The sequence below is a fragment of the Talpa europaea genome, assembly GCF_964194135.1.
Source record: "Talpa europaea genome assembly, chromosome: 2".
NCBI classification, from domain to species: Eukaryota; Metazoa; Chordata; class Mammalia; order Eulipotyphla; family Talpidae; genus Talpa; species Talpa europaea.
Genome location: NC_140068.1, coordinates 16520396 through 16546024, shown reverse-complemented (window position 1 = coordinate 16546024; position 25629 = coordinate 16520396). Strand labels below are relative to the sequence as shown.

At 39.6% G+C, this 25629-nt stretch overlaps 1 protein-coding gene across 5 annotated transcripts in view; it reads left to right on the top strand.

Moving 5' to 3' along the window:
- The window catches only part of PHACTR2 (phosphatase and actin regulator 2), a gene marked incomplete at both ends in the record, with an annotated part of 241849 nt that overhangs the window by 179209 nt on the left and 37011 nt on the right, over window positions 1-25629 (top strand). For 4 of the 5 annotated variants that reach the window (XM_084228669.1, XM_084228667.1, XM_084228670.1 and 1 more), the window contains 2 exons: window positions 16337-16417; window positions 21302-21460. In XM_084228669.1, the coding sequence (XP_084084795.1) occupies window positions 16337-16417; window positions 21302-21460 (240 nt within the window). The remainder of the gene's footprint in view (window positions 1-16336; window positions 16418-21301; window positions 21461-25629) is intronic. The other variant, XM_084228671.1, reaches the window with a different exon arrangement.

The following is a 25629-nucleotide window of genomic DNA, read 5'->3' as shown; positions in this document are numbered from 1 at the left end:
GTTTGTTCTCCCAGTAGAATGAATTTGTTCTTGGTTCAATCTTTTTACACTTAGGTGGATGGAAAGAACCATTATGAGTCCACCTTTTCATTTATGGAGCATTTATTATTCATTATAGGTCTATTCTGGGGGTAAAAGCCATTCATAGGAAAGAGTAATATGAGTGCTAAATTATTGTTCATTTTACAATTGAGATCGGTAGTTTCGTAATTGTGAAAACTTTCCATGGTGGGGTTAAGTACACAATGAATGGTCAAACCATAGGAACCCATCTGCTATGGATGAATAGAAACCTTAACATCTTATCTCTATTTTTTTGTTGTATTACTTTTTATTGAGATAACATTGATTTTACAACTCTAGGTGATTTAGGGGTGTAAGTTCACATTTCTTCAGATGTATGTGGACACCCCACACCCACCACCAACACATCTCCCTAATCCTCCACCACAGTCCATTGGGGCCCCCACTCCCTACTTTGCTCCTTACCTTCCCCCCAGCCTTTTTGGTAGCCTCAGTTCTACTGTCAGATGTCTAGCATTTGTTTTGGTTAAAAATCTTACTGCTATATGAAGTTGAGGAGACTCCCTTGCTTCCTGTATATTTTAGAAAATGCAGCATTGCTTGTTTAAGACAAACTGAGTTTCAGGGTAAAAGTTATTGAGCTGCACAACTGACTAGTATCTCAGGTCTCCAGCCCTTCCCAGGAGGCATTAAGTTCTTCCCTAGAAGGAAACTCAGATAAGCCAGGCATTTTCCTGGCGCATCCCTTGAAAACATTCTCACATGAGCCATGGGGGTTACAGATTTTGCTGATTTCTCATTATAGATGACATTTTTTAAGGAACCACACCCACTAGAATGAAAATGAAGAATTGTTAACGCTCATTTCTTTTTTTCTTAGCCATAGTTAAATCCTAAGGGGGATATAGAGAAAAGGAACAGTGTTCCCTTGCATCCCTTAATAAAAAAGGCTTTCATCGGGATGAGATATAGTGAGGGTGTATTGCTTTAAGAGAGGAGCTGATTGTTTATATGCCTCACTTGGGTGGATAATTTCCTAATTTCATTTGCCTTTGGAATGTTGCCACTTTTAAACACTTTTAGAGGTGCTGCAGAACTCCTTCTTGCCTAGGTCAGAGCACTAATGTCAGGAAAGTCCATTATTTTATTTCCTTTGCATATTATTTCCCTTTGTGGTTTTGTTTTGCTTTTTTCGCCCTGTGATACAAATCCGGTCTTTATCACTAAGGGCTAAGTCCTGGAAAGTAACTATTTTTTGGCTTATATATTTTCCTGATTTGTTTTCCACTTGGAATATAAATTGCAATGTTAATTCTTATTTTCTTTTGTTAAGTGAAAGGAGTTTGGGCTTACAACATTTTTTGTCCCAAGTTTTCTACTGCTTTCCCAGACCCAGATTCCCTAAGTGTATAGTGTTGAAGTTCCCTTTCTTCAACAGTGCATTTACTTAGGACCTATTATAAAACAGGGCACAAACAGTTAGCTCTGAAACATGTAACAGGATAAAAAGCATGGTTGGAGAAAAGATTGGCTACTGGGCAACAGTGAACACATTATACATCAGTGTGGTTACATGTCTTTGAAAATTCCTTCTGATCTATTTTGGATGACTCTCAGAATTAATGTGGTCAAAAATATCACAATATATTTTTTTAAATCCTGGTAGGAAATACATAATAGTTTCCATATTAGGCCATATTTAAGTGTACAGTTCAGCAATGTCGTGTATTTACGTTGTTGTGCAACAGATCTCCAGAACCTTGCGTCTCGTAAAACTTAAACTCTATACCCATTAAATAATTATTCCCCATTTCCTCTACCCTGCCTGTTCCCCATAATTAGTTTCTAAAAATCTTTCGGTGGATCAAGTGCAAAGCATTAGTAATACCAACTAAAATTTAATGACCCATTTCAATCTGATGTTGACATGTTGCTATCATTATGTAGTCCTTTCTTTTTGCTGAATTTATCAATTCAATCTAAAATGTTGAATTTAGTACCACCTCAGGAGGCTTGAAACATGTTCCCTTTAAATAATTTGTATAATTTGCTACATAGGCAACATAATAAATAAAGTATATTTTATTTTTTTGTATAAATAAATAAAAAAAAATCTTTGAAGTATATTTTAAGTAGATGTTTAAAAGTAACCATTTCTGAGCCTCCCTGGTGGCGCAGGCGGTTGAGCCCAGCGCTGTGGAGCTGTCTGCAGCCTCTGCTGTGCAGATTCGATTCCAGCCAGCTATGGAGATACCCATGAGGCGGCAGACCTCTCCTGTCTTACCCGCTGCTCCCCTCAGTAGTGTATTTCGTCAGTCTGCCTCTTCTGTTCCCCTCTCTGTCTCTGGTAAATCCTCTCACCCTCCTGCACATCTGGCCTGTACCCCGGTTCTTGTATGCATGAATAAATAAATCTTAAAAAAAATAAAAGTAACTATTTCTTTTGCACATTTGAAGTCTTGGGATTAAACAAAATAGTCTGTTCCCCTCTCTGTCTCTGGTGAATCCTCTCACCCTCCTGCACATCTGGCCTTGTACCCCAGTTCTTGTATGCATGAATAAATAAATCTTAAAAAAAAAAAGTAACTATTTCCTTTGCACATTTGAAGTCTTGGGATTAAACAAAATAGAAGCAAGATATGCACATATTGAGAGTAACAATAACCAGCACTTACTGAGATTTTATTCTATGCCAGAAGCTGTTTTAAATGCTTGTAATCCTCCCCATTACTATGTGAATTAGCTTGCTGTTAAAAGACCCATTTCACTAATAGATAAAAATGCATTATGGAAAAGTTAAATAATTTGCCTTGGGTCCATGACTTGGGTATAACACAGCCTGCATTTAAATCCCAGAAGCTTCATTCTTAACCCCTTCACTATGCTGCCTTCTAGATCAATAAGCACATCGAGGTAAAAATACCAGTAGGATCTTATCAAAGGGATACACATATGTAAACAGGAGAAAATGGAAAGTGGTCACTACTTTGTGTCAAACACTTTACAAGATGTTCTACTCGTCCATCAAAGTTAGGTTTTAGTACTTTTATGTGTTTTCATATGCAGAAAGGAAGGCATGTAGAGTTTTCAGGGCCTGTGATCTCTGCTAATTTGTTTCAAGGTCTGGGTTTGAACACATGTACATATCTTTTGTATTTAAATTTGAAAGTAATTATATTTAAAATTTTTTTTAAAGACTTATTTATTTTTATACAAGAGCTGGGGTACAGGCCAGAGGCGTGGGAGGGTGAGAGGATTCACCAGAGACAGAGCAGGGAGAAGAACAGGCAGACGCCCGAAATACACTGCTGAGGGAAGCAGTGGGCATGACAGAAGAGGTCTGCTGCGCCATGTGGGGTTCTTGCTGGCTGGCCAGGATTGAACCTGCACTGCAGAGGCTGCAGACAGTTTCACAGCGCTGCACTCAACCCGCTGCGCCACTGGGGAGGCCCTATACATTTAAATTTTTGATTAAATTTTAAAAAATGTTTTGCACAGAAGAACTGGGGTGTAGGCCAGAGGTACGGGGGTTGGGGGAGGGCTGTGAGGTTTCATCAGAGACAGCGTGGGGAGCAGAACAGGGAGACCTACTGAAATACACTGCTAAGGGGAGCAGAGGGTGAGACAGGAGAGGTCTGCTGTGCCACATGTGAGTTAGTTTCCTGGCTAGGGATAGAATTCAGGCCATAGTGGTGATAGCACTGAGACCTAACCTCTAGGCCACCAAGGCCCATATATTTAAAAATCTTGAACCTTCACACTTCTGAAAAGTAGAGAAGTTAAAAGCTTCTAACTTTTAGAACTTTTGGGGAGGTGATGCAACCTGTTGTAAGAAATGAAAGAATAATGTCAAGTAACAGGTACATATTTAAAATTACAATTTGCAAAGTGATGATCCATTAGTTTTAAGTATTTTTGCAAAAGCATTGACTTTAGAGACCAGGAATTATTCCCTCATTTAAAAAATCCAACTGGAAAAGATTTTATTTCTTGAAATGCTGTCATTCTAAGAATGTGAAATACTAGGTTTATTTTAAGTATGATAGATTCACATCATACACCATAGTGGCAATAAATATACAGGACCAGAATACATGTGTAATATTTAAATTCATATAAGCATATTTGAAAAATAAAAGACTATAATTTACCTACAGTTTATTTGATTGAAAGTCATATGGTTCGTAAAAGGTTTTGTATCATTTCTCTCAGTTTAGTCCACGTTGACTACAGTGGGTTGTATTTGGAGTTTTATTCTGGAGACAGTTCAGCTGCTGCTTTTGCCATTGGTTTGTTTTCTTTCAGGATAAGGGTGGCTACTTCCATATAAAATCTTATTTTTAATTCCTTCTCTGGCAGTTCTTTTCTGGATTCTTAGTGTTGCATAAATATACCTACAAAGGAACCAGTATTCTAAAGTCACCACCATAAATCCTCTACTCCAACACCACAGGATTTTCTAATCCTACCAGTTAACAAAAAATTTTCTAGGCCAGCCTTAACAGATCCTAATGAACCATGGAATATTGAATCTCATGCACAGGAGATGCTTTCAACATCTAAAATCCCTGGGACTTTAAAAGGCTCCCCCTTCCTGACCTCCCCAGCTCCTGGGAGGGAGCCACAGGGGACAAGGGCTAGAATATACACTTTATTTTCTTTTATTTTCTTAAACTGATATTAAAATCAGAACTTTATTGATTTACATTACTCTGAGCACATATGTAAATAGTATCAAAGTTTATAAGCAAAAACCTTAATTTCAGTGAGAAAGCATTACTATGGATATATGCAAGTATATGTCACTTATCTGTGTCAAACTGTGACAGTAAAATACCATTTTTTTAAATATTTTATTTTATATACTTCTTACATCATTTTTCATTTTTGCACAATGTTAGAATATAAATTTAAAAGGTCTAGAATATACACTTCCTAATCCATTTTCTATTTTCTAACCTTTTTCAATCTTCAAGAAGACTAATGAGACCTCAGTAATCATAAAATTTTTAAACAGAATGTAGAAAAGGGAAACTGCAGAAAGTGAGCATTATGTGAAGATAGAAAGGTGACGATGCTATCAAACTTGAAGCATTTCACAGGTCTTACACAATTCACGATGAGGTTATGTCCCAAGAGACCCATTATATGTTGAAAACATCGGTAAGTCAAAAATGCATTTAATATCCCTAACCAACTGAACTTCATAGCTCTGCCCAGCCTTAAGTGTGTTCCAAACACCTTAGCTTACAGTTGAGCAAAGTCATCTAACACAAAGCCTGTATATCTCAGGTAGTTGAGTGTTGTACTGCAAAGAGAAAAACAGAATATCTTGTGGGCTCTGACCATTGACGTACAAAGCAGAAAGCACAGCGGGTTTGAAGAAAGTGTGAACTAAAATAATCCTTGGATGATGGGGATGCTACAGCAAGGGCCTCATCCATTTCTCCCTCTTCTGATGAGAATTGAAAATAACTAGTAGAAGGCATGGGGTGGGGCATTAACACAAACGACTTGAAGTGTGATTCTAATCAGTGCCTTCTACTTCCACTTGGTGGTCAAGTTGAAAAATTGTAAGTTGCACTACCGTGAAGCTGGGGACTGTTTGTTGTATCACTTATGATGAAAAGGCATGTTTGCCCAAGCCCCAAACACTTTTTTGGTGTTTTGTCTTGGAATATAAAAACTTTCATGGACTTACCCTATCAAAGCTGGGCCAAACAGGGATGTTTACTCCTTCTGGTTTAGTCTAGATTTGGACTAGTTTTGCCAAAAAATTACTATTCTTTCAAAGACTGTACATTCCATTGTGTACATAAAATGGTAGGTAGAGGGGGGCAATGTTGAAAATTCTCAAGAAAACAAAATCTTATTATTAGCAAGGTAACATTGGTTTACAGCATAGTAGCTACTTTGGAAGTACAGGTTCACACTTGCTGGTGTGTTACCCCACCCCACCACAACCAAGGTACCCATGATCCTCCTCCACCAGCCCTTGAACCCCTCCATCCTTTCCCTCCCCTCTGATCATCTCAGTTCTACAATCAGAATCCAGGGTTTGTTTGGGGATTTTTTTTGGGGGGGGGGTCTGTTTCTTTGCTTTATTTCTTTACAGTCCATATATGAGTGAAATTGTTCAAATTTCTTTCTCCTGACTTATTTCACTTAGTATAATCACCCCCAGTTACATCCATGTTGTCAAAGTTGGCAAGGTTTCTCTCTCTCTCTCTCTTTTTTTTTTAAATAGCCAAGTAATATCACCCTTGATGTGCATATAAGCTATTTCCAGATCTTGGCTGTTGTGGATAATGCTGTAATGAATATGGGGGTGCATACATTTTTTTGAATTCAAGTTTTTATATCCCTAAGATAGATACTTACTAGTAGAATTGGTGGATCGCATGGCAGGTATATTTTTAGTTTTTGAAGAAGCTCCATACTATAGAAAACAAACATTTTAGTTTGTCATCTTAAGAAAACTTGTACACACACACACAGACACACACACAAACACAAAAAATAATAAACATTATTTATGTTTATTCTTATTACTCAATCTTATTACTAATTTAGACTACTCACACCTTTTGGCTTGAATTGGTGATGTTTTAATTTTTACTGTTCATACCTTGGATAAATAAAAGTGGGCTTTTAGAGAATATACATTAACCCCCTCAAAAACATTTGACCTAAGATGTGAACAATTTTAGATGCCTTTAATCCTGGATGATAGATATTTAAACAAGTTGGAATACCTTAATTTAGGAACATTTAATATCACTCAGGTCTCTTCTAGATCTACTCTTGCTTGTCATTTGACTCCTGATCAGTGATGAAATGAGGCATTACCCCATCTCAATCAAAAGGGCAGTCCCTGAATGTGTCTGGCAGATACTTCTACAGAAGATTAAGGGGAAGATTGTTAGAGCTATGGTTCAGCTTCACCAGCTTCTTTAATAGAGATGACTTGTGATCTGGTTTGAAAACCTCTTCAACAGTGGGAGCTGATTCATTTTTATATCAGTTCTCTAGCCTGTTCTTAGTGTGAGCTTAGAATTTAATTACTCTAAAGATAATTATCATTCATTATTTCAAACGTCTTTGGCTTTCATGGTGTCATCTGTCTTGGGTTTACTATTTTTTATGTTTAAGAAGCAAAAAATGGAAACCCAGAGACTTTCCATCGAACTGGATGAATCCAAAGGCACCTGTCTTATTCATTTGTGTTTCTCGTATGTTTGCAAGAGTAAGACTGGAAAAAGGAAGGACAAGCTGTGTTTCACGTAGTTCACAAATCCTGGCCTCTAATTACTCTCCTGAGATTACTTGTACTTCCTGGCCCATCTGGAATCAGGGACTTGCTCATTGTTTAAGTCCTGAACCTTTATCTCTTGGGAATAAAAGCCACCAAGTCCCCTTTGCATTGATCTTCCAAGAGTGTTCCCAGCCCCTTTGGGGAACACCAGTGATTTTAGCTGTTTGCACTGGCAAATACCATCTCCCCTTCTCCCCTTCTCTCTCAACCTTTTCTGTCACCTCTGCCACCTGCAAGTTTAAAAAACTTACTTATAGTGTTCATTGAAAAAGTATGATATGCAACAGTTTGTAAAACATCATATCTTTTATGTAAAAAATGGGAAAACTAAAATGCATGTTTGCCTGTGAAGGTCTGAAAGGATATACCTGACCTGCTAAAAGTAGCTATTTGCTTGTGAAGCAAAAGTGGGGTTCACTTGGAGCAGGTTCAGCCAGATTCTACGTTTGCACCTAGAAAATATGTTTTGTTTCTTTAAATCTTAATAGCCTTATCTAGTCAAGGGAAACAGAAATAATTGCTTAGCCTTTCTTTAAGGAAGGCTGGGCGGACTGATGAGAAAATAAATATAAAAATGTTGTCTAACCGCCAAATAAATGGATGATTACTATCAGGTTTCTGGAGGAAGTTGTGACTGATTTCCTAAGAGTCGGAAGGGACCTGTTTCTCCCCATCTTCCTCTTTCTTAAGGTCCAGTCAAATTTCAAGCTTAAGAGTGGGGGGAGAATCCGGTGGCGCAGCGGTTGAGCGCTGGGTTGTGAAGCTGCCCACAACCTCTGCAGCGCTGGTTTGATCCCTGGCTGCTCCCCGGCCACCGGAGGAGGGTCCCACATGGCGCACAGACCTCTCCTGCCGCCCGCTGCTCCCCTCAGCAGTGTCCTTCGGTCCTTCTGCCTGCTCTGCTCCCCTCTGGCTCTGGTGAATTCTCTCACCCTACTGCGCTTCTGACTGTACCCAGTGCTTGTATAAATAAATAAATAAATAAATTTATTAAAAAAAAAAGTGGGGGAAGAAGAGGTCCTCCATAGTATTTTCACTTTTTTTATCTTGAAGCCTAAAGAAATCTTATCCTCTGTTAGAAGAAAATTCAATTTAAAAACATCTATTGAATATCTTTTTTGACTAATCAGAGCTCTTCACTGCTAATGAATAACAAACTTAAGCACACAGGGAATTGATTGGTTCACATAACAAAAAAGCCCATGGACTGGATCCAGGTACTTAGATTTATGATTAGGAATCTGCCATCTTCTTTGGAGTCTATGTGCATCTATACTGATTTTTTTTTTTTTTATTGTTGTTAAGCTTGTGGAGACAAAGTGGCTACTAAGAGCTCATATTCAGTTAGTTTGAACAACTTCACGAGAGAGGGAAAAACCTTCCTGTCCTATAATTCCCGCAGGGGATCTCATTGGTGCAACTTAAACACGTGTGTCTCGCTGACCCAATCCCTAGTGCCAGAGAGATACTGGGCTTTCATTGGAGAAACCTGAGCTCCCTAGCACTCAGGGATGGGATTAGCCTCACACAAAAATCAAGGACACCTAGATTAAGGAAGGGGGAAGGTGGTTTCTCAAAGGCTGAAAATCAGAAGAGTTGTTTCTGAAAGAAGTAGAAAGGAATGCTAGACCTGCTGTCCTGCTCCCTCCACCCCCCACATACATTTAGGTACACAATATCTACTCTGTGAAATGATTTATTTATTTATTTATTTATTTACATTATGGGGCAGAATAACAAGACATGCCTCATAGGACTTAAACTAGAGTCGTGTGAATATAAGCTACACATAGCAATGACAAATGTAGTAATGTCCTCTGGTGGCGCAGGCAGTCAGCGCAGCACTGTGAAGCTGTCCGCAGCCTCTGCAGTGTGGGTTCCATCCCCGCTGGCCGGCAAGATACCCACCTGGCGCGGCAGACCTCTCCTGTCTCACCCACTGCTCCCCCCAGCAGTGTATTTCAGTCAGTCTGCCTGTTCTGTTTCCTGCTCTGTCTCTGGTGAATCTTCTCACCCTCCCGCACATCTGGCCTGTACCCTGGTTCTTGTATGCATGAATAAATAAATCTTTAAAAAAAATGTAGTGTTATGGTAGAACTAATAGTAATAGCTAACATTTACTGACTACTATCTAGGTTCTAGATAGTGGCCAAAGCACTTAACTCATTTGAAGTGTTTTAACTCATTTAATCTCCAAGAGAGCCAGAAGGGTATTGTTACCCCATTTTGTAGATGAGAAAGCTGAAGCCCAGGGAAGTAACTTAAATGTGTTTTAGGGGCATAGTTATTAATTCCAGAGCTGGGTTAGTGAGATCGCCTGCAGGGGGCGCTGTTTGAAGCAGGTTGAAATTTCAAGGAGCATTTCACCTGAGGGCGGGAAAGTCTGGTTCTAGGAGGCAGAAACTATAAATGAAAGAATGGAGATAAAGGGGTGCAGAAAATCTCTAGAAAATTGGCAAGAAGTGAAGTTTGATTTTAACGGTGGACTTATAGAAAAGAGATGGAGGGAAAGAAGAGAGCGGGAAAATGGCTACTTGGGACCAGTTGTGAAGCTTGGCTGCTGTTCTGAGGAGTTTGAGTTGTTCTGTAGACTGTAGGATTTTTGAGTAGGGGAGTGGCGTGGATAAACAAGAAAATGCCAGACCCCTGCGTGTTTTTAGGTGGGGATGTTGGCTTTTTTCTCTGCCTTACATTCTTGGGATGTTTTGGAAGGTTTTTGCAAATGTCCTGTTGGGTGGCATTTTGGTGGTTGATTCCATAAATGATTTAGTGCGGCCTTACTGAAGTGTCTTTTAGAAAGGAGACCATTACTTGACATTCTGTTTTCTGTTAACTACCATTGAGAAGAGGTAAAAAAAAAAAAGCCAGGCTCTTATAGCACATTTTCAGCATAAGACAAGTGGTTTTCTGTTTCCATCAGTTTTACAGTAAGGCCATTCAGTACTGCGCACCAAGAAGATAACATGGCACGTTTATTTAATGGTCTCCTGTTTGCTCTTCTATTTTGTTCCATCATTAAACAGTGTTAGAATTGAGAATTAGGACTCTCTTTCCTCGCCAAAAGAAAACACAAGTGACTTGTTGACTGCAAGATTTACTCTCACTGAGACTTCCAGAGTAATATAAAATCCTGGCCGTGCATCCACAGAAAGGAGCTGGTGGCCTGTGCCCCAGCCTCCCCTCCTGAATGCAGGCTCCATGCCCAGAAGGACATCATAAATCACTTGTAATTTATGATGAGCCCAATCGTGTGCTACACCCAGCTCGTTGGCGGGTGTTTGTCCTCTGCATACTATGACCTCCCTTCTTCAGCACATACAGAGACTTTTTCAGATGAGCTGTACGACAGAGAGCTGAGCCCAGCCAAGGAGTTGGGGAGAGAGGAGACAGAAGACTCTTGTTCTTAGAGTTTTGCCCTAAGCCTTAGTTGCTCTCTCCTAGAGTGGAACTGGTGACCCGGCAGAAAACAAGACCATTATCACTTTTAGCCTATTTTCCTTCATTCATTTCTGCAACAAATACACATCCTTTCTGAATACCCACGCCTGCAAGACCCGTTTGGGCCTGCAGCCGTAAACAAAGCAGTCTTGGTTCTCATCAAGAGTATAAGTGACAAAGTCGTACGTCCCAGGTCTGTAGGTGATGGTATATTTTGTAGGGTAAGAAAATGGATAGAGATAAGAAAGGGAGCAAAGTATGCAGGGAAGAGATTTTTATAAGGTGACCACTGAACAGAGATGGGGTTATTGAAGCCTCCCTTAAAACAGGGGATGGGGTGAGTTATGAGAGGGGCCTGGGAGAATCATTATCTGGGGAGCATAGAGACCTCCTTGCAGGGACCTGCCTCAGGCGAGAAGCTGCAGGCACCAGAAGCGATGGAGTACTGGGAAGCCAGAGAGAGTGGTTAGGAGAGGCGTCAGGGAGATGAGACCAGGAGATCAGCTTAGGGGGTCTTCGAGAGGCCAAGGTAAGCTGCTCAGCTATTTCGAGATGGACAGCGCTGGGAAGTCTTCAGATGATTGCTTCCTAGTACTTGAGAAACCTGAGCGGAAGCATGAAGTGAGGAAGATGGAGCAGAAGGCTCCCTTCACCTCGCTTCTCAGAAAGAAGAAAGTGCAGAAAGTGAGTTGTTAGAATCAGGAGTGAACTCTCAGAACTTGAATCTGCACCCAGGGCAAAGAATGAAACAGAAATCACAGCTTTACTTGCCTTTGGTGGGGAAAAAAATCACTCATGCTTTTTCAACTGGGATAAAAGTGAGCAAACCATTCTCTCAACTGGTGACTCCACTTTTCTGGGAGAGATCTGGCTACTTCATCTGGTGTGTGGCCCGGCTCAGTCTCTTCCCCAGCATTTATTTGCTTCAACTGCAAGGGCGAGTGAGGCCCCTCAAATTACTGCCGTTGTCCAGATTTGTGGGAGCTTCAAAGTCAAAGAGCAGCTGGTGGGGTACTGGGGTCAGATTCTAGGAGGCTTCAATAACCGCTTTGCTCTCAGGGAACACACAGCAAGCTCCTGCTGTTTCCCACACACAAAGGGCTTACTCTAGTCTGGAGCTGTGGGGCGTGGGCGCTCCCTGTGCGTACAGAGGACCAGCCACTGTGATTTTAACTCCTGTGAGGACTAACACCCTCCGCGTGAGGGTGATGATAACTGAACGGTCGAAGCCTGTGAATGTTTGCAAGCAGGTGAGCACTTCTCTGGAACGTTCCTGAAATGACTCCTGCTGTGTGCGGCCTGTTGGACTAGAATGACCTCTCAGATTCATACCAGGGCAGAGCCCGTTCGAGCCTATGAAAAAGCGCCCAGGGCATGTGTTCTGCAAACATACAGACGCTATATAAACATGAGGCAAATATTTTAAAAGATGAAGAGTGAGATACTTGTTCTCCCAGGAGTGCGGTGGTTGGAACTCTGGGCCCTGGGACATACCTCCCAGGCTTAGTCGCCTGCAGTTTGTTCTCCTTGGCTCGGTACACACTTATCTGCATTATGTGTTCAAAATGTGCCCAGCCAAAGACCAAACAAATAGCCAACGGCATTTTCCTATTAGGGCCCGTTTATAGGAGGTAGAGCAAAAGAACAAAGCTGTTGCTTTTGATTTTTGTCAGGACGCCAGCTGCTGCTTCAGAGCTGCAGAGTTTACAAGGAAGAGAGAGGAAGGATTTTTAGCTGTGATTCAGTTACACTTAAAGCCACAGAAAATGCCATTCTGAACTAAAGCATCTTCTGGGAAGCAGAAAATATTCCAAGTTCTCGGGTGATACTTCAGTGCAAGGGTGAAAGTTAGCACTAACGCAGAGGTGGCAGAATGGTCTGGATGGATGGGTTACGCAGTGAGCATGACTGGTGAGCTGGGTGGCCTTGTCCCTCAGTTTCCAGAGAGCTGATTAGAGGTGCTGGAACCCAAAGGGCCTGCCTGACGTCACTCAGCTGATCGTGGAAGTTTTGGGACCAGAATCCAGGACCCCTGACAACTATTTTGTATTTTAGGCTGCTTTAAAGAAGCAAACTATTAAAAGGTCTGTTTCCTCGAAGATCAGAAACACTGCTGACTATTTAATAAGTGGGGATGCATTCAGTTTCCCACCATGTGACCTGTTCAGGGCCAGTGGGTCCCTGCTCTTGGGGTTGCCACCGCCATCCTGAAGTGTGGTGCAAAACGACCTGGAATCTTTGGGCCCACCAACAAGCCCAGCGACTGAGAACCCCGTGAGAGGTCCTCAGCAGCACCTCCCACGGAGCCCCAGTCCCACCTGGATGGGTTTGCAAGGGTCTGGAAGGCTGCCTGCCTGGGCCCTTCTGACCCACCTGCATGGGCTCAGCAGTGGCCACAGTGACTTTGTGCACAAAGTTTGACTTCCTATACTCACCAGGGTGTCTCCTTTAAAAAAAAAAAAAAGATTTACTTACTTATGCATACAAGAACTGGGGTGTAGGCCAGAGGTGCAGGGGGGTGGATGGTGTGTGTGAGAGAGGATTCACCAGAGACAGAATGGGGAGCAGAACAGGCAGATCGACTGAAATACACTGCTGAGGGGAGCAGCATGCGAGACAGGAGAGGTCTGCTGGGCCCTGTAGGTCAGCTCCCTGGCTGGGGATCAAACTCCTGCTACAGTGGCTGTCAACATCACTTAATAGTGCTGAGACTAAAGCGCTTGCACCACCAGGAAGGCCCCAGGGTATCTCCTTTATTACAAAAGTCTGAGGAAATTGAAGTGGTATTTAAATAACAATCCTCCTTTTACAGAAAAGAACTCCCAGGAAAGAACAGCTCCCTGGGTCCTCCCACACCCAGTTAATTTGTCCACTGAAATCTTCACCAGCATTTCAGTGAGCTATTGTTACCTGCTTCTGGAAGTGAGGGTGGGAACACGAGGTAACCTGAAGGAAGAGAGGAGGGATCCCTCTGTGCTTCTATTTAAACCAGTAAGATGTTATAAAGGCGAAACCTTGCTATTTCGACAATGTGGGTAGACCTAGAGAGTATGCTTACTGAAATAAGGCATATGATTTCACTCAGGAGTGGTACATAAAGAAATAATGAATGAATAAACTAAGTGAAATAAACTTTTAACCTGTAAGATCAAATTAGCGGTTACCAGAAAGGAAGGGACAGGAGAAGAGTCCAGCGGGTCAACTCTATGGTGAAGGGTAGAATTGGACTTGTAGTGATGAACTTACTGTGGTGTAGACATGTCTTGATTTGCAGTGACGCACATCTGAAACTTGCATGATGTTAAATCCAACATTACATAATGTTAAATGCATTGTTGCTTTAATAAAAATTTTAAAATGAAACTATTAAGATCTTAATTATCATTCTTTTGGCTAGTCATTGATTCATTTTCTTGTTTGCTTCCATTATGATTCTCTCCAAAAAATTAAAAAAAAAGATTTATTTATTTTTATACAAGAACTGGGGTACAAGCCAGAGGTGTGGGGGTGAGAGAATTCACCAAAGACAGAGCGGGGAACAGAACAGTAGGGCAAAATACACTGCTGAGGGGAGCAGCGGGTGTGACAGGAGAGGTCTGCCACGCCATGTGGGACCCTCGCCGGCCAGCTGGCCGGGATCGAACCCGCGCTGCAGAGGCTGCAGACAGCTTCACAGCACTACGCTCAACCCGCTGTGCCACTGGGGAGGCCCTCTCCAGAAATGTTTGACTGAACTTAGAACAAAGTGCATATATATGTTATAAACAAAATATAAATGAAGTCAGGCCACTACAGAGGCAGAAACAGATCTCATCCACACATTGTCATATGAAATCTATGTTAAATATCAAGTTTTACTCTGACCATTCTGGCAACCAGGATAAAAAAGGAAGACACAATTCCTAGTTATCAAAAAGGGCATGATTCCAGTTGCTTCAAGAGAGACTAAATGTTGCTCTTCTTGGGCTTATGCCATTGCTAAACACTTATTGAGGACTTCCATGGCTTAATACAAAACTGCCAGCCCAAGGCTCGCCCTCCCTCTACCTCTCTGCCTTCAGTGAGTTCTTGTTTCTGGGCACCTGGAGTCTCTCCCCACTCCAGCCAGTGTTCTGAGTTTTCATAAGCTGTGTTTTTACATGTCAGGGCATGACATTGGGTTATGGGGTTTAGTTTGGGTCTTGAAAAATACGCTGTCCAGGATGACTCCAGGATTTGCAATTTGAGAGCAAGAATAGGAATCTTGGGCAAGTAGGATTCAGAAATCTCCTGCTGTGACTACCCAGTCTCTGTCAATGGGCCTTTCCTTCTCCCTGAAGAGTTCCCTCTCTGGCCCTTTTTTGCTACATCAGAGTACTTTTTGGAATGGGGCATCTTGAAGGAACAGTTCTGCAGCATGCACCCAGGGGATATTTACTCAAAGGCTTAGTATGGTGTAATTCGTATTTATTTTACACACCTTCTTGGCCCCCAAGAGTGGGGAATGGAGCTAGCAGCTATGTAGACATGTAGGGCTTAGTATATAATGTGCACTCATTAAGATAAATCGGACTGAAATTCTACCCTTGAGCTCCTAAGCGCCATTCTGAAGTTGTAACAGGAATTTAGACTTCTTCCAGAAATAAAAAAAATCAGTGTTAGATGCCCATTTCTTTACATGCTCTGAAAGGATGAATTAGCTCCTTCCTCCTAAGTCTATACTCTAGAAATTCTAGAACTTGTGAGCCTGGGCAAGAAAAAAAGTTATAGAAATCCCATGTGTTGCACTTTTTAATAGATGGTGTGAGTAAGGAAACACTGCAAAAATAGTCCCTTCTCTCGGATTCAGTTGAGTTACTTGAATATATATTGAAAGTTTATTTGTTCATGAGTTTGTTTTTAATGTAAACATACATATCCTCTACATACACCATGTATGCATGGAAGCCTGTGTTTGAGAGTGCATTGTTACAGTATACTACTCCTTATCCAGTTTTGCATTCCATGCTTAGAGTTACCAGCCACCAGCCATGGTAAGAAGATACTACACACAAATGGACATTTTGAGAGAGAGAGAGAGATCACAATAACATAATTTTTATTACAATATATTGTTAAAATTGTTCTGCTATATTATTATTGTGGTTAATCTCTTGTTGTGCCTAATTTATAAATTAAACTTTATGGTATATATGTATAGGAAAAATAGTTTAAATAAGGTTCAAACATCAATTATCCCTGGATCTTGGTGTTCTATAATTGGGGACTACTATACTAAAGAAATAATGTTTCAAACTGAGAAGCAGACTTTGTGCTGAATAGGTAGTGTGAAATGTGGCTGAATTCTTGGTCAAACATCATCATTTGAAAGAGCAGGTACAGTGGCTGGTGATAGGCTGGAGCCGCTTGCTCCTGTCTTGATTATGTGGTCTCCAGTCACATATGTTGCTGCGTGTCTAGAAAAATAACCTTTGATCCTGAATGGACAGGATAACTGTACTCAGTTCTACTTGGAATGTTTTTTATAATAATTGTATAAGTCATAACTTGATTCTTACTTGTGCTTATTCTTTTTAAAAGTTTTGGAAAGGAAGATATCTACAAGACAAAGTAGAGAGGAGCTGATAAGAAGGGGAGTTCTTAAGGAATTGCCTGATCAAGGTGAGGAAATTAATCATACCTTTAAAATAATTTGATCCTTCGTTCTTTGGTCTTTCTTTAATTTTCTTTGGAAATTTAAGGTGACTGCGGTCTTTGGGAGATAAAGCAGTTAAGTACTGTACTCCCAAAATCTTGCTTTTATTCATATGCCTTTGTGAATTGTAGAGAATCTGAGCTATTTTAGAAAAGAAATCCAATGAGGGCCTCCCCGGTGGTGCAGCGGTTGAGCGCTGGGTTGCGAAGCTGCCCGCAGCCACTGCAGCGCCGGTTCGATCCCCGGCTGCTCCCCAGCCACCGGAGGAGGGTCCCACATGGCGCGCAGACCTCTCCTGCCGCCCGCTGCTCCCCTCAGCAGTGTACTTCGGTCCTTCTGCCTGCTCTGCTCCCCGCTCTGGCTCTGGTGAATTCTCTCACCCTCCCGCGCTTCTGACTGTACCCAGTGCTTATATAAATAAATAAAAATAAATCTTTTTAAAAATAAATAAATTAAAAAAGAAATCCAATGACCTTTTTGGTGAGTCCTTCACTGTATGTCATTCTAACATAAATAAATAAAAAAAAATAAATTAAATTAAATTAATATAAATAAATAAATAAATAAACAAATAAATAAAAATAAATTAAAAAAGAAATCCAATGACCTTTTTGGTGAGTCCTTCACTGTATGTCATTCTAACCCTAAAGCTCTGCAAAGATACACTGTGGCTGGAGATACAGATCATGTACAAATGCACACAGGACTCCCTCTATATTCTTGCATTTCAGTTGTTCTGTACAAGTTTACTCAATTGCTGTAGTAAATACAAAGTTTCAGCTTGATCTTTTGGTTTCTTAAAGCTACCCATAAAAGAAAAGAGAGAAAAAAGAGATAGTAAATGTATCTCTTGTCCTTAATACTCCATAATATGCTCAAATGTACAGTCAATAAGATACGAGCGGAGAAATGAACTTCATCTGCTTTCTGCATTCTCTTTCATCTCCCCAATATTGTTTTCTTTTCCTTTTTCTGAGTATAGTTAGTTGTCTCTCATCTTTTCACCAACAATTATAATTTCCAAGATTGATTTTCTACCTCTAATCTTCTTCCTCCTTTTTCCCTTCTGTCCTTCCAAGGGATGCTCTCACTCAAAAAGATAAGGATTGGATATAAACTGACACAGAACCTCAAAAAAAGACACCAATATAGGTTACTCCTCCAAATTAAATACTGAATGACTTCCCCTGTTCCCCATGCTGTTGAAATGAAAGGAAATTGTTGCAGCATTCTTGATTTATCTCCTGCTCCCCCTCAACATTTACTGAGATAAATATTATTATAGTATTTTTATGGGAGCAAATAAAATGCTATTCATTTGGAATTGAAGCAATAATACTTCTCTTTTCCTGATACATGTTCCTTGCAAGGAAGTTAACATTTTTTGGCATTCACTATTTACAAATCCAAATAATCCAACTTGCCCAACCTCTGAATAATTCCAGCAGGGAGCTGGGAAATGCTTTACTGTTTTAATCCTACTTCAAAGAAAATAGAGACATCTGTGGTGAATAAAATACCATTTTTTTTTTCTTGTGCCCTCACAGTTAGGTACTTCAAATACTTTTCTCACTCTATTTTATGAATGAACTTTATGTCTTCCTTAATTTTCTATTACTGGAAGCTACTTATTTCCTGAAACTTTTAAAACTAAAAAAATGCACATCCCTAACTATTTTTTTAGTTGAAGGTGGTCTTGCAGTACCAAAATGTGTCTCCTGTCTTGTCAGTGGTATTTTTAGAAATATTTTGAAGGAAAAAAATTGAAAAATTTATAGGTGAAACTGTAAATGAGTATTAAAATAAAGAATACAGGCCCTTTTTAAAATCCCAGTTAAAGACTAAGTAGAAAAGCATTTATTTGTTCTAAAAACATGGCAATGATCAATTTAAAGAACCTCTGCTTAATAGTGCTTGGTTTTTATCATGCCAGTTCTGTTGAACTATTTGCATGATAATTTCATCTCTTTATTTTCAAAAAAGCTGACTGTATTTGACCTATTTTAAACTTTTGCTGCCTAAATATGAAAACTGTCAGAACAATTTTTAACCTAAAGGTAATGTCATAGGTTACTTATTTTGGAAGGCACTAGATTGCTGAAGTTTTCTTTCCATCTTTTTGCAAGATCCCAATATAGAAGTATAGAAATCACCCAATATTTGTAAGTTCCTGGTGATGCCTATTGTAAAAAGAGTCCTTCCTCTTTTCAATCAGGTGTTGGAGAAAATTGTTTTCAGATATTTTTCCCAAAACCACTATCTTAAGAATTTCGGTCTGTTTTTAGCTCTAGCCAGAGCCTGGAAGCTGCTGTGCTTGGTGACAGCCTCCTCCCTTCTGCCAGTGAAAGAATCTGCCAATTCTTTGCCTATATCTTCCTTGATGTTACCTGGGCTCTTGACATGCTTATCAGCTACATCTTTATTCAGAGAGCCAGTAGACTTTTTCAACACCTCCTGCTCGCCTGGATTTGACCTTGTCCCACCCCATGCCTTCACTCCCAGCTACTTTTATTGTTCTTTCTAGATTATGTTTTTTACATCCATGGTCTAGTCCAAGTTCCTTCCTCATCAGTTGGTTCTTTTCTTCCATCTTTTCCCTCGGCTTTAACAAGAAGATATGTGGATGTTTTTGCCTGCCTGCCTGCCAGCCTCCTTCCCCCATGCCAGTGCTTTTTAACCTTCTTGGAGTCACTCATTTTTTGGTTATTCAAATTTTTCTTCTTGTCTCTGTACCTCTATTAACCTCTTTCCCAAATACATCTGTTTATTATGAAGGGGAAAATCTCTCAAATGCTGGCATACTACTTTCTTAACCAGTTATTTTCAGGTGTGCTTTATCTCTTGGTTTACTCTAGCTGATGACTCTGAGTTTTCTCTTTGGGCTTGGATGGACTGGGAGTGGACCACTTACTGCACCCTGCAGTCAGCTCAGGCTCTCCCTCCTACCTGTCCCAAGCTTGTATTTAACAGACATACAGAGACTGTACTAAGGATTTATTTTAATTTTAAAATAACACGAAACTAGAAAGCCTTTTCAATACATATACCAGTTAATTGTGAATTACTTCAAGTCTCTGTTTTACTCTTGAATTTCCTATTTATCACCAACTTGTCTCCTTTTCCTAGTTATTTTTATATTCACCATAAGTATCTTTTCACTTGTTGACTTTCTACCATGTGCTAATAATCCAATTTCTTCTTGTGCCTCAACTATTTAATGTTCTTTCCAGCATTTTTGTTCTAAAAATTTTTAATCATTTATTTAACCTACTAAAGGATTTTAATAGAATAATGGTTAAGATAGAATTAAACATCACTAACATGACTTCAACATATTTTTGTTACCAATTAATATTAGAGAAAACAAAGGTAAATTTATAATTTGGTTTCCTTAAAACCAAGACTTTTATATAAATAAGTGGTTTTCTATTTTGTGTGGAATTTTCCATTATTACATTAGTTTTAATTTTTCCTGAGTCTCATATTTAGATTTTATATTGTCTCTCCTCCCTCTTTTTTTTTGAGCAAATTCTTGGGATCCAGTAATAAGAAAAGAGTCTCTTGGTTTAACATACATTCTTTAAAATATTATTACCTTAATTTTATTGAAATAGTTGATATTTACTTAGAATGGCATTTCTTTAATTATTGTCTATTTTAGCTTTCCACAGGAATCAGATTTTTAGGCACTTAGAAGTTATAAGACAAAGTAGCAATTGTTCTTTTGACCATGACATAACTCCATCATATGTATTTTACTTATTGAAATGTCATGGCTGTTTTTATTAAAAAGCCTGGTGAATTTTATTTTGGAGGCAAAGCAGTTCAATCATATTTAATGAAAATTTTGGAGATGGTCTTTGTTTCATGATTGCAAAAATAAGATTAATCAAAAATTACATAAAACAGCTCTAATCATGAATTTCTTCAAGTTTGCTAAGTCAGAACTAGAATTTATTAATTTTTCTTTTCCAATGGTAGCAAAGCCTCTTAAAAATTTCCAGATATGAATTAGGGTTAATCTTTTCAAATGTCACTGAAATAAGCATTTCTGTAATTGTCTTTCACTTTAGAAATTCCACAGAATTATGAAAGCTCGAGTTAAAATTATTTATGATCTAGATAACACATTCAAAATTTTATTTTTAAAAATTTCTCTTGCAATTTTTTTCTACATTTTTCCTCTGATATCTTCAGATTATTTAGTCAACTTAAAAACTTATTGGCCAGTTGAATATAGTAATCACTTGACTATATTTTAACATTTTCATAAGTAAAGAAAATAAAAATGAAATTAGCCTTCTTATCATCTTTTCCTTGAATATAGAGTAGCAAATATATTACTGTGTAAAGTTAACATATCATAGAAATAATGCTCCGGAGACAGTGGTGCTTGGAAATGTTCATATTCTTCCATTAATCATTTGTATGTGTAATTACACTTCATGTTATTTGTGTATTTGCATTCAATTTGTGTTTTTGGTGTTATTAAAATGTTTATTCCATTCTTTAGATTTCTCCTTTTACCCTCAGTTTCTGGGTGACAAAGAGACTCTTAGGTATTGACTTCAGAAACCCAAGCACGAGAAAAAGGACCTCGTTGCCTGGGGGTGTTGTCTAACTAGTGTATCCATTCCTGCTCTCTTGAAATGGCACCTGAATAGTCCCTTCTTAGCTGTACCCCAAGACTAAGGATTTTCTAGCTCTTTCATTTGAATGAGTTATTCCATAAAACATGGTGAAGCCATACAGGGACTGAGACCCTGAACCCTATAATACTAGGAACTGAAACACTGGGGTTTAAGAAAGCCATCAAGTTAGACATCTAGGTGTTTCTTTCCCCATTTTAGATGGAGATGTAACAGTTAACTTTGAAAATTCAAACGGGCACATGATACCCATCGGAGAGGAATCTACCCGAGAGGAAAATGTAGTAAAATCTGAAGAAGGTAATGGCTTTGTAGCTGAAAAAGCGCCACCTCTGGAGGAAAAGGCAGAAGATAAGAAAGGTAAAATCAAAAGAAACCCCATATTCTTTTACTTCCATACATCTCAATGTTCAGAACCGGCTCTTAGGCTCCAAATAGTAAGTCCAGACCACTAGAGTGGTTAGCAACACAAAGGTGAGAGAAATGATAACTAGTGAAAAGAAATAACATGATTTCCTCAATAGATAACATCCACTTTACACGCAGATCATTTAACTTTTTATTATAGAGGTCTAACTTGCAGTAATGATCAGAAGGGGTGGCTTCGTCAATTCTTAGAAATATCTGGGAATGTTATCCTTTCCTTGGGAGCTTTTTCTTAGTATTTTTTCTAAAAAACATGCCAGCAACCTGAATATCTTTCTCTGCTGGTTAGAACTGGGCTTGTGAGCAACTGAGGATGAAGGAATAGCAAAACCAGGGTGGCTCTGTCAGCCAGGACTAAAGGTTCTAATCCAGGTTCTAGCCATTTCTGAGAGACACCAAGAAGAGTTTTCTATGATTTCTCTGCACAGTTGGAAATTTCAAAATGTGCTAGAGACAATTATGCTGTTCCCCAAGGGCTTCTTTAGAGACCTTGATTTCTAGTGTGAATATGCTGTGGTAGGTTGAGATACCGGCCAAAGACATGTCTACTAAGACCCCTGAAGGCATTCTCAGATTCCTGGTCACTAAATGGTCCCTGTTCCTGCCCAACACTTGACTGATCACATCTCCCCACATTGCTGTCAAATGCAGGAACCAACTCCACGCCTCCTACTATGCAAACCTAAACTGAAACTCCTAGAAGGTAAAGTTTTGTTGGGAGATTCTCCTTGGTTCCTCGAAGTAAAAAAGTAGAGAAATAGGCTATCTCCAGCTCTTTGATATCTGCCTCTAAGTTGGATGCCAGAAATTTGTCAAATCTAGTTTGGGTTCTGTAGGCATTTTGGGAACTCCTAGAAAAACTACTGAAAACAAACTTCATTCTCCAAAGACAAAGAGAACAAAAGAGCATTGGGTAGACATCGTAACTTAAAATCATCTCCTTTGGAAATCCACAGCCCCGGTTTATTTGCGTATCCTTTAATTTTTAAAAATTTTAGGAGTCTTTATTAATCTATTGGAAGTTTATTATTTTTCTTTATTCAGTATTCCTGGGACTTTACTCAGTCTTCTTCCATTTAAGGACTGTTGTTAGTTTATCAGTACTGACAATGAGAAATTAACAAATATATTTAATGATAGTATTCCTGGAATATAGAGATGAAAATAGACCTCAATCAACTTTAAGGGGATCCAATCGAAAGTATTAATGTTAAATTGTGATTTTTTTTTTTTTGTCCAACTGTTTTGTTTTGTCAAGCTGTTAAATTTCAAATCCATCTGTGGTTTGTCCCTGGTACAGTCTTTTCACATTCAATAATCATACCCTTCATTATGTAACAGTGCCATCCTTAGTGCTGGCCAGGTCTGTGTGGGATGTCCATCAGTGAAATGGCCAGACTTTAAAGGAATTATTTCCCTTATCAACTTATTAAAGGTTGCTGACAGTTTTATGATAATTAAACCAGCAGGTTTTGATGTTCTAAAAAGAAAATGGCAGACCACGTAGATCTATGAACATTTGGGGGGGAGTGGTGTTTGTTTATTTATTCTTTACTTATAATTAGTACATTCAGTTCTTTGCGGTCAAATAAGTTTCAAGATAGCATTGTGCTTGGCTCGCCTGTACACAGGAGATAGATGTGCTGGAAAGGCTGCCCCAGCACTAAAAGGACATTGTGGCCTCCCTCTCACCCTATGGACTGAGCACCCACTGGATCCCCATGAGAGCAAGGGGAAGAGATCAGTATGAAAGCCACTTCCTGAGAGTTAAGAGACATGTCATTCATCACCACATGGCATTTCATTATGTTAGATGTGGAATATCTTACAAATAAAGGTGGTTGTTTATGTTTCTGGAAAGATACCATTTAATCCTCTCCCACCCCCCAGAAAACCCCCACCACCACCCAAGATTCACTTTGACCTCTGCCTCACTTCTGATGTGCTCCTAACTTGAGCTCACTACCTCTGTTCTTAATGCCCCCACTCCTCTCCCAGTGTCAAAGAGCTTTATTTCATGTATTGATTCGTTATATTTGCAAAACCTATCACATGCCTTGAAAGCCACGTATCCCTGTATCTCATTTTAAGACGTGTTACTACTTTGATATTTGAAGTATCAGTGTCAAAGAAAACAAAACAAATGGCAGGTGAGGTTGGTTTAACCAAATGATGCTCTTTGCACTGGCTCTGTGGGTGGGATCCACCCAGGACAGTGTGTTCATGGGCTCCTGTAGGCACCTGACCCTAGAGTTGGTTCAGTGGACTTGGGCCAACACTTGCAACTTTTCCCTTGAGGACTGCAGAGCTCTTGGTCTCTCATTATTCTTTCTCAGTGAGTGCCATTACAAGTATGAGGGAGAAAAACTGATCTGCATTTTATTAAATATAGCTTAGTATATAATATGAGAAATTTCGGAATTATTTGATACTATATGAATTATTATAGAGGGCTTTCAATGAAGCAACAAGTGATTTGCATGCATTTGTTCCACAAATAATAATGAAGTTTGCCACACATGAGACTGTTCTGGGACCAGGTAAAGAGTGGTAAATGAGAAGTGGCTTTGCTCTCAGGTTGATGGTGACTGATGAGGAGACCAGCATGCAAACTGGCCATTGCAATACACAGTGCCAAGTATTTCTGGAAGGCTTGAGTGCAGTTAGCCAGGGAAGTTTGCAGTGGGGGTCAAAATCCAAACTAATAGTTCCAAACTGAGGCCTGGAGAAGGCGAGAAGGAGGTATTGAGGGAAAGGAGAGGAAGAGCATAAAGGTCACATGCAGTCTCTGACTTGCTCTCAGTATTACTGAACTGAACCCCTCCAGTGCTGCTGTGCTTCTCCAGACTATATTGTAGAGTATCTGTATCAGGACAGAGTCAACAGGCAGCCTTTCTTAATCTCCTCTTGAAAGAATAATACTCCTTTGCACTATCAGTTTATATCAAGTCTTCAGATCGCAAGGAATAGCAAAAAATAGAACTTGATAATTTATTACCTCCAGATAGAAGTGAAGCGTTTGTCTTCTGCTAACGTGTTAATTTTCAGCAAACCAATCATGTTGAAATATTATGTCACCTAATAGACATAATATTTAATACATTGTGTTGGACTGATTTTAGAAAAAAGGAGTTTATTATAATTAGGCAAAAAGCTACAATTTGTGAGCACAAATGTGTGCATAAATGCACACACGCACACGCACACACACACACACACCCTTTAGGAATCACCACTAGTAACATCAACACTGGTGGTCTCCAAACACACACAGGTCATTAATAGATTTTACAGAAGAAGGAGGAGTGGACCTTGAGTTTGCCTGCAGTGTTTCCATTTTCAAACTGGGTAGGAATCAAAACAACTAGCAGGCTACTGCTTATTGATATGTTTTATGTTAAAATGTAATGTTTCGATGTGCATTCACCTGCATTGTTCTCAACCCTAGGGGACTTTGGTGGTTTGGTGACTTTCTGGTTCAGACCAGGTGCCGTAGGAGAGCTATTACTCTATGATAGGTAATAAGCAGCTTCGTTGAGACAAGATGTACAAACAGGCGAATGTATAAAGTAGTCTCTGATAAAGTGTTGAATGAGGCTTGGACAGGGTCAGAGGAAGTTGGGGTCACTTAGGGTGGGTGTCATGCCTGAGGAAAGCGAAAAGTTATGTTAATTACCTCCTGTAACATAATTTTTAATGCTATCTCTTGGATTGATGGGGATTGGGGTCAAAAATGAGGGGGGCCTACCCTGGTGGCGCAGCAGTTGAGCGCTGGGTTGCGAGGCTGCCCGCATCCTCTGAAGCGCCAGTTCAATCCCTGGCCACCGGCGAGGGTCCCACAAAAAAAAAAATGAGGGGCAAGAGAGTCCTTACTATACCCTCATTAGGATAAGAAATGAAATGAAGGAAATAATAGTAAAAAGGGATGCATTCCAATATTAAAAACCTTTTTAAGTTATTCAGTAGGGGGAGAACACATCCAGTAGAGGCTTAGTCTTGTCTTAACACTGTCTGATGTGTTTTATTTCGTTCCATTTTTAAAGAAATGCTGCTTAGTTCTTTGGAACATAAAATGTATTTTAATTTATTTTCATTTCAATAGG